The following is a 10,344-nucleotide window of genomic DNA, read 5'->3' on the forward strand; positions in this document are numbered from 1 at the left end:
GTTTCTTTAGTATATAGCATTTAGGTACTTGTAAAGTTGTTAAGTTTTGTGATTTAGGATATTTAATGTGGTAATAGTGGTATTTTTTTAAGTAGTTTTGATTTATTACCTGTGAAATATTCAGGGTATTTAACCATAGTCATGCTATAATCTGACATAATATTTAGCTCAAAAAGATTGTGTAAGGTCTGTAATTTATTTTCTTAAGATACCATATTTGGAAATTGTGAAATTATGTATTGATACGTGACAACAGGACTGTGACTTTAAAATTCAAGGATTAAGATTCTCAGGACTTCTGTACATGACAAGTTGAAATTCTGAATCCAAGTTTCTTGAAGTGGGCATGACTGCAAAGAATCAATTACAGTCATTGTTCATGGAATGGGAGATGATAATGACTACAGTAGTTTCCTAGGAATCTTTCCTGTGACATTTATTCAGAATTACTTTTGGAACTATTAACACCATCCATGAATGAAATTGTTGGTGATCATCACTCTTCATGTGGTATACTGCTGGAATGATTGAAGCAATTAGGATGAGCTGGGTAGGAGGAAGATGAGAAATGTGTATAAAATTTTGGTTGGGAAGCCTGAAGGGAAGAGGCAATTTGGAAGGATAATATTAAGATGGATATTAGTGAAGTAGATTGCATTCAGTCACTACACGGGAAGAGCGACTGGGTTCTTAGCACTTCCATGGGTTGGTAGCATTTGCTACGACTGCTACCACCGGATTATTTAGTAGCTTCACTCCCGCTGCGGATAGGTGGCAACACAATATTCACGTGACGTCATATACCACTTCTGTAGCATCCAGTTGCTGATCTTGCTGTTGACAGTAATGGTTGGTTGCGGCGTGGTAGGGAAGTGTTGAATGTTTATTTGCTGACTTTTTTTGCTGTTTCTTATCATTGTTTGTATTGGATGATAACAGTCATTGAGAATTTTTATTCATTGGAATGCCGAGATAAAGTTAGAGAGGATGTTTCGCTTCGAAATAAAGGACGAAATAGCGGTTAAAGCCACTTGACAGTTGCAGTGAAAGTCACGTTTTCTAGGCTGTATGTGTTTGGGAGAAACTGGGTCACAGATGTAGGTGAAAGAAGGGAGGTGTGGGTTGTGCTAGTGAAAGTTCGCCCACATATTTCAGATATTGAGCGTCTTTGTGAATAAAATTGCGTCAATGTGAGGTTTTGCTTGAAAACTGGTGATCTTATACCTGAATACGTACGAACACACTAATTGTAAGTATAGTTGGTGTCATTTCATGATTTTATATCAATAGCGGTGTAATTTATAAGATTTTCTGCTACTGGACGAACATTGATAAAATTACTATTCAGTTAAATATTCAATCATTTGGCACTGTACCATCTGAGCTAGTGACAGTGTTGTTAAATAAACAATAGATAAATAGGTACTTTGGAATTATATAATATTTTATTATTTAACAGGTATTCTGAACTGTAAGAATGGTTCAGACATGTTCAGCATCTGGGCAACTGAGGACAACTCACATTACGTATACACGTTCAGACAATGGAGAGGCTGAAACTGATATTCAGTCAGGTACTATTCCACAGAATAGAACAGAAATCACGTGTACTACTACAAAGTCCACAACTGTGAGAAGGAAAGTGACAACCACTTCAGAGTTGAATGGTTCTCCTGTCTCGAGTAACTCGACTGGAAGCCTCAGGACGCATCCTACAGTTTACATTGTTTTTGTGTCCTTACTTCTGGATCTTCTGGCATTCACGATGATCCTGCCCCTTCTTCCATCTCTCCTTGATCATTATAGAATTAATGACAGTCCCAATGGCCTTTATCCATGGCTGTTAGGGAAGGTGCGCTATTTTCAAGAATTTGTTGGTGCCCCTGACAGGTTTAACTCAGTTCTTTTTGGGGGTAAGTAGAAGTATGCTTTGTTAAAATAGTTTTAAGGTTAGTATTGTTTTATGTACAGACTCTTGGAATCTATGAAGGATGTTTATGTAGAACTTAACACAAAAATATTAAATGTGTGGTCATGTTATGGAATATAAGGATAATTTATAGCCTAATTGCTTTTAAAATTATGATAAATAGCAACATTCTTTCAGTATTGAATTTTATTTCATAACACAGTATTATGTGTTGGCGAGTTATAATGGGATTTTGTTTCTCCCATTAACTTAAACTAAATAACAATTTTTTTGATTTTCTAGGATTTCTAGGTTCAATGTTCTCATTTCTTCAGTTTGTGGCATCTCCATTGGTTGGTGGTTTGTCAGATGTTTATGGACGCAAACCAATCATGCTCCTTTGCCTTGTAAGTTCTTGCTTTTATTTGGTGGACATGTTTAATCTTATTCACCCTTATTTACTTGTGAATGTAATTTTATTTTTACATGTTTCCATTTATTCTTCTTCCTAAAACAGTTTGGGATTGCGTTTTCGTATGTTATGTGGGCATTGTCTAAAAACTTCGCCCTGTTTGTGTTGGCGAGAGTTATCGGAGGCATCAGTAAAGGCAATGTGAGCCTCTCTATGGCTGTGATAGCTGATGTCTCGTCACTAGCAACCAGGGGAAGAGGAATGGTAAGTTGCTCTCTTTTTTTTTCTGTATTCGGAACCAATAATGTATGCACAGTTTGTATTACTCAGGACTCATTTAAGGAACCTCAGAAAGTTTTATAAAACCAATAAGCATTTAGCTGAAAAATATGTTTAAAGTAAAAATGTGCTTTTGAATTCATATATTATAACAATTATTTACTTTATATTCATTTAAAACCAAATATGTATACTTATAAATTTGTGATTGGCGGTTGGTATTGTCATTTTTTTATGAGATGGCCTGTTGAAATCTACATTACATAAAAAATATCAGTAAAGTTGCCATAAAGTTTCAATAAATTGTTTTCATTGTCCTTTTCGTTGATAAAGTTGGCGGTGCTTACTGTCTCCATCGTCAGGGCGATAATAGACACAGTAAGCTCCTCTTAAATGTGTGTGAATATCTACCAGACTATACAGTGCAATGTCCCAGAAGGCAGCCATGTTCTTACTTGTTAACATGAAATTTGGAAATATGCTTTGCGCTTTGTGACTTTGCTGTGGACTACCTTGAAATAATTTATGCAGTTGCGTAACTTCCTGTTATTTCATGAAGTTTCCAGTCTGTTACGGAAACTGTACAGACGATAAGTATTTTGTACTGTTACGTGCCGTTAAGTCTCTGTCTTTTTATAAAATTGTCCGGTAGGCCTTCTATTTGAATGGCACGGAAACTTAATTTCCTGTTTAACGTCATCATGACTTAAACCCTTGACCTATTTCAGTTACAAGAATTTAAATGTTTCCTGTTCATGAGCGTTTTTATTGTGTGATGTTATAGTGAAAGATATAAAAATTATATTCGTGTGACTGACGGACATTTCTGATGTCAAGCGCCGATGTTAGACTTTGATTTTGGTGCTGTACTTCCGCTGTGCTTAGTTTCCAAGCTACAAAAACCATATTTACTGGGACTTGAACCAAGGACACGTTTTCAGGGTTACAGCCTTTGCTCCAGTAACCTCCTCCCCGGAACAAACAGTTTTTGTCTTGGAACCATTTCTGTCGTACTTGGCTCCCAAGCTGCAGAAACTACCCTTGAACCCAGAAAACTTTTTTTGGAGTTTTGACATTTGTAAAATATCTTCCTGATTTCAGGGCATGAGCATACAAATTCTGGGCCAAAGTAGTTGGTCCCATATCACTGTAAGTGAAGATAAATATACACATACATACCCAAAATTTCAATTTGTACTTGTGGGTTATCGGGACAAATCGCTTTAAAAATAGGTTAGGTTAGTTTAATGTGTGTGGATAAATAACCTTACCCAACCTAACCCAGAAGTACCTTTCAATTTTATATGTAAAATTAACTGTCAATGTTGGTCTTCTATGTAGTAATACCACGTGGACTTGTAAGCAGATGTAGGAACATTTGCGTCCATTTATAGGTCTCCAAATCTTTGTCGTTTAATAGTCCACGTGGCGTCACAACTCCGAAGACCTTAATGAATATCGATAAAGCCATGATAACCGCAGATCTAATATTAGATGAACTGGTTTAAAATGTACATTGTGCGTTGCAGGCATTAGTCGGTATCGCATTTTCCGTGGGTTTCATAGTCGGACCGGTCATCGGAGCCATGTTTGCCCACTGGTCTCATGGACAGTCGGGAAACTGGTTCGTTGTTCCTGCACTATTCGCCCTTGGCTTGGCACTGACTGATGTCGCCTTCGTACTCGTCTGCTTGAAGGAGACTTTACCAAAGGTGTGTCTGAAATTACAGCATTATGCATAATGAAATTTTTCTTTTAACTGCATAGTTGCAGAGTAATACCCTGTAGATTATACTTTATAGAGTTTAATGTATTTTCATTTTTAGTGCGGCTATCGCTGTGTGTATATGTTTCTTGTTAAATGAGATGTCGTACATTTAGGTTTTAACGTGTGCCTGTGTGATAGCGTAATTGCTATCGAGACTATCAGTTTATATAAACTTGTAATATCATTTGTATTGTCTGTGGACAACATTTCATTGTGATTACGAGGTGTGATGATGCTGACATTTTTATAACGTGTGACTGATTGTACATGACGGCGTTGAAGTCGTTAATGCGTTGAAGGTTGGTATAGTTGGTATAGTCACTGGTGGTTATATCACAGTTGCTTTTACTTTGTTTTTGCAGGAAAAGAGAGCCAAGTCAGTGGCCGGCAGCCTCGGTCAGGCCGCATCATACATCAGTCTGCCTGATCTCTTCCGTTTCAAGGCAGTTAAGAACATTTCACGATCTGGTATGTTGGTCGGAGACGGCCGTCCTCTGGGTTGAAGCGTCGTGTAGTCTGGCACAAGTTTAGGTCCTTGCTGCCTCTATCATGTTGATGATGTGTGATGATGGAGGCATAAAGGACCTCTGAAGCATTGGTAAACGTGCAACAGACTACATCGTGCTACAACCCAGAAGACGGCCCTCTTCGGATTCACCGCTCAAAAAATCTCAGATTGTACTTGGTATGTTGGTTGTGTAAATGCATTTATTTAATAAGTCCCTGTCTGACGCGGGATGTAAAGGTGTTCACAACGAATGAAATTTGAGTACCGTTTTAAAAGTGAACTGCAAAAATTGCAACAGCGCTAAGAAGGGAGATAATATTGTTTTATTTATTTCCAGATCTCGTAGAGCTGCAACAGCTTGGCTTCATTTACTTTGTCTACCTGTTCCTGTATTCTGGTCTGGAGTTTACGTTAACGTTTCTGACGCACCACACTTTTAACTACACTTCAATGCAACAGGGGTGGATGTTCTTTGTGATCGGTCTCACCATGGCCGTCATGCAGGGTGGCTACGTTCGCCGACTTCCAGAGCACAAGATCAAACCCACGGCAGTTTTGGTTAGTACTTCGGTAACTGCGCGCTCACTTGTCAGTGTCAATTCTTCCTGTCATGATACCAAACATCTCGCCCTTCGTGTGAGATTTAAGGTTTTCACAGCAGTGAGAATAATAATTTGGGATTTTTATGCTGTGTAGTTAAATACCAATATTTTGAAGAAAAATTTTCAGCCCTGAAGATTTAGACAGTATTTTGCTCTGAAACTCTAGGATCCACCAACAAATATACGTGGCATCCAAATATGAAGATGACCACCATTTTATTCGTCATTTATAAGTTTCATGCCAAGAAATTTCGTTTTTATTATTAATATGAATATGGAACCAAAAATCAGGAAATATTCTAGTTCGAAGATTCGACCTGTTTCTTTATAGTTTGGCGTGCAATTAACATCGTAGAACAGATTCCGTTTTTACTACGAAGTCAATCAGCAAATATTTTGGGTTCTGCTAAGGTATTTTTGGTGGAAGGTCATTTATGTGGAAAGCAAGGGTCGTAGAATTGACCCTCGGGGAACTTCGTTAATTTTGTATTGTGTGATTCGTTTCTCAGGGTTTGCTACTTATAGTTCCTTCTTTCGTCTGTGTGGGTCTGGCTTCTTCGCCCGTACTTCTCTATATCGGACTTCTGCTGTTTGCAGTGTGTAAGTATGAAAAGTAATTTCAAAGAATGGATGTAGAAGTGCGGACTGGATTAATGTGGTTAGAGTAGAGCTGGGTGGCAGACGCACGTGAACTTCCATGTTCCGTAAAATGTGAAGGAAATAAATTCTAAAATGCTACAAATAAGTAATGTCATCTTGGGCCTGGTTCTGTCGCCATAATTACATTTATTTATCATATATTTTTCTCTGTTTTCATTTATTTGTGGCCTGAATATCCATTTTAGTGCTTTTAGTATTATATTGAATTATTTTTAACAATTTTTTTTTTTGCATGAAAATATGAGTCATTATATTTTGTTCCGATGTAATTTGCTTTGTTACAGCTACAGCGATGGTTGTGCCGTGTATGACGACCTTGGTTTCGAAGCTTGGGTCACATGACCAAAAAGGAACTGTGATGGGAATCTTCAGATCGCTTGGTGCGTTAGCCCGGGCTGTTGGGCCCATAGTTGCGAGTATAGGTAGGTTATAATCAGAATAATACGTGATCGATGATAAATATTTTTTTTCCTCATATCGCCGCAGTGATCGCAGTGGTGGTGATGAAACTGAACAGACAATTGATGATCGTGATAATTATATTTTAATGGTTTTGACTACAGCAGCCATTTAATTTGTGTTGGAAAGTGTTAGATGAGGCACTGAAAAATTATGTCCTCGGATATTTATTCTTCCCAGATACATTTTAATTTCCATATGTGACTTGTGTTGATTTTAAATTCTAATGAGTTGTAAATGAAGCCTAATTCTGCCAGCGACAAGTCTTTCGTACAGTAGTGATCGCAGTTTAGACCGCGAGCGTGAATTTCATTTTCAGTCGCCGCCTTCCGAGAAACACATTTATATTATTAACTAAATTTTGGAATATTATAAAAAAGAATATTACATTTCAAAATTTTGTGGGGTTTCGGGTTCTCGTGGTTGCAAGTACGAAAATGGCTGTATTTCCAGTTGTAGTGTCATGACGGTGCGGTAAGCAAGCCGCACGGCTCGGTTATCGCCCCGATTCTTCCTCAGCCTCTCCTTTTATCCTTTTGTTCATTTTTTCATCATAATATTCTGCCCTTTCTTTGAATTTATGACAATTTCTTCTTGTTTTTGTTTTTTTTAGGGTTTTGGAGTATTGGTTCGACAGTGACTTACCTTTTGGGAGGTATCGCCCTTCTCTGGCCGTGGATGATGCTGAGGAGAACTAATATAGTTTAATTCAACATCGTATTTACGTCGTATGATTTGAGGTTTTCACATCTGAAGATTGCTGTCTTCTTCTGGTTTGTTGCGCTGCATAGTCTGGTAGATTTCCCACCGACGTTTCAGAGGTCACACTGCCTGCGTCATCAGGGCGATGAATTCATCATATTTACAGCTGTTCGAACTTGTAGTTGTTCGGGGGTTTCGGAATACGTACATTTTGTACAACAGTTTTTCTCAGTCAAGTAACAAATCCGATGGGCAGAAGAAATCGCGCGTAAAATTGTTCTTTTGGACTTTGTCCGCATTCTGAATTATAAAATTATAAAACTACAGTATTTAAAAGTTTGAATTCTGGTTCTTTTTTCATGTAAGTTTGGGGGGGGGGGGGGGGGCTACGTGGCATTATAACCCAGAAGATGGCCATCTTAGAAAGCTTATTTGTTGGACGCCGCTGGCTGAACTAGCTGAAAACCTGGACCTCGACCCACTTTTGAAATATGGTTTTTTTATAATTTAGATGGTGGACGAAGTCGGTAGAAAAGTTTTACCTATTTATATGTCCATCGTGATGGTCTTCGTCTTCAGTGTCTTCCACTCGACACACCGAAAGCCTCGGTGAACGTGCCACGAAGTTCTCCCGCAGACACAGGAATGGTAATTTTATCTGACAGTATTTTTATAATGGTAGTTCTGTGAGTAACAGTATTAGTGGTAAATTATGGGTATTTTCATATTTTGTATCATTTATAAATAATTTTCTGAAGATAAGAGTATATAGTGTTACTAAATGTACGAATTATCACAATTTAGGTTGTGCCAGGAACTTAAAAGCTTTCTGTGCATTGTCCGTGTTGCTTTATTGGTTAATTCGTAGAGCATACAAGTGTATTTGATGTTTTTGTAATTCAGAATCATTTATAGGTAAGTAATTATATTTATAGATAATTGTACTTATAAACCACCATACTGCTAATGGACGTTTTTCCACTTGCCGCATACAAGACGTTCACATGGAGATCATCGTTAGTGTTAGAAGATTTAATTGTGGCCTTTGGTACCAATTGTAATATGTATTTAATTATATAGACAAAATGATTTGAAGGACATTAATTTTGTAGTAGACACAAACTTCAGGATCTATAACTTGATACTGAGTTTCATTCAATGTATGCATCAACATCTGAAGTTTTATTTATAAAAGAAGTCTAATTTGATAATAAAAGATGGCTGCCTTCTGTGGCACTGTGTAGTTTGGTAGAGAAGTTTTGATGATGTTTCAGAGGGGTTTGCTACTGACATCTTGAGGGCCCTGCTTCAGTTATGTTGTCGAATCTTATTATAAATAATACCAAAAATAAAAAAAATACTACATATGCAGTATTATTTATACATCGTGAATTTTTAGGATTTCAGCAGTTCATAACCTACAAAGTATGGAGTCTCATGTAATAAATTCATTTGATGGGCTGAGAACTTTATCTTGGTAACCGATCATATGTTTAATACTACTGTTTATGTAAAATATTTGTGTATATTTTTTACAAACGATATAAAAGTAAATAAAAAGTTTTGAGAATAAACGTTGATCATAGGTTATAGACTTCCATGTTGCTGTCTTTCATACCTGACATGGCCTACTTGACATTGTCAAACAGTGAATAATAGACGTATTTTGAACCCTATGATTTTCTTTACACTTACACAACTCTGGTATTTCGTCATCAAACCAAAACGCCACCATCTTTATGAACAGAAGAAAGGGGAACTGATTAGTCATCCATTTTGTACTGAAGTGAAAGTTAAGTGTAGATTTGAGTGCCAAATTTTTACCGAATGTGTTGTGATTTTATGCAAAAACTTTGAAGTGATAGTGGATTCCTGTTACCTGTGATTACCGGCATTGCTCGAGGTACGTGTGGTAACAGCAGTTGGTATTATTAAGTCTATAGAGTATAATACATGAAATAGCCAAACCATATTAGTGACGTTTGATGTAATGTCTAGTCCTGATGGGTCGTCATGGTCTAGCCTCATTCTATCACACACGCTGGCCACTAAAAGGTACTGTCAGTTCACACGCCTGACACTGTATAAACAGCGTATATTGCCGTCAAGTTTCCTATGAATTGCACTTTATATCCAGGACAGGTGTTCTTTGATATGGGTATTGTCGACGCCAGCAGCCCTCAGTTCCGTACTGTATTGAATGCTGTTTATAACTAGAAAAACTATGAACTACTGAAGTCAATTATGTGGAGACAAATGTAGAAACGCGAAGTATATGAATGACCTTCCAAATCAGTGTCGGATTAAGAAGGGTGCGATGGAAGCGGTCGTCCTGAGGCCTCCACAAAACAGAGGCCATAAAGCCAAGTTTTCATTATGGCGACAAGCGTCCAAGTAATTTTTACCGGAAACCGATTACGTGATATTTATACATTGTCTTATTATTTATAAGTTTTGGCCCAATTATGCCAAGTTCCACGTAAAGACTTAAGTGTACTACGTGTTTTAATAATCAGTAGCTATTCATTCTGTATTTGTTTCGTATGATTATCAAAATAAACAGCGATTATTTCCTTGAACAGCGTTAACCAGTTGATCACTGTAATGGTGACGTATCGTGTTTTCTATGAGGTACGGACTGACTTCTAAAATATTATTTACGCGTTCTTCGGCGTTAACGTCACTGATTCGTGCATAAAACCGAAAGGGATGTTGCAGTGTTCAAATATTTCGGTTGTAGTTTGACTGATGTAGCGAACTTTCGAATTTGAGAATGCTTCCGTCTGACTGGTTCGTACCGTGGCAGCCAGTTAATTTGGATCTAAGTAGTTACAAGGTCTATGAAGCTGTGGATGATTTCTGTGTAGTTGCTGATAATGGGGTTGTCCTGCTTCCACGTCAGCTTTGTCACTCTGACGAGCTTCGTGGTTGCTGGTCGACAGTGAAGGATCACCCAGTCTGTTACAGGAAATGATGGATCGCTTATAATATGACTAAATCTGCAGTTTCATTTACGAGCATGGCTTCTTTTAAGATTAAAAATTG

The 10,344-nt window shown here is 37.6% G+C and overlaps 1 protein-coding gene across 1 annotated transcript; it reads left to right on the top strand.

Moving 5' to 3' along the window:
- The first annotated feature begins 799 nt into the window (after window positions 1-799).
- rtet (major facilitator superfamily domain-containing protein rtet) lies at window positions 800-8,873 on the top strand. Its single transcript, XM_022086793.2, has 10 exons — window positions 800-1,249; window positions 1,460-1,913; window positions 2,213-2,316; window positions 2,427-2,585; window positions 4,130-4,312; window positions 4,731-4,836; window positions 5,214-5,434; window positions 5,988-6,078; window positions 6,423-6,560; window positions 7,211-8,873. The coding sequence occupies exons 2-10, from the start codon at window positions 1,478-1,480 to the stop codon at window positions 7,303-7,305; spliced, it is 1,533 nt and encodes a 510-aa protein (XP_021942485.2). The 5' UTR covers window positions 800-1,249; window positions 1,460-1,477; the 3' UTR covers window positions 7,306-8,873.
- Window positions 8,874-10,344: the final 1,471 nt, after the last annotated feature.

The sequence above is a fragment of the Zootermopsis nevadensis genome, unplaced genomic scaffold, assembly GCF_977971745.1.
Source record: "Zootermopsis nevadensis isolate Lab colony 2312 unplaced genomic scaffold, Znev_1.0 Znev_ptg000032l, whole genome shotgun sequence".
NCBI lineage: Eukaryota > Metazoa > Arthropoda > Insecta > Blattodea > Termopsidae > Zootermopsis > Zootermopsis nevadensis.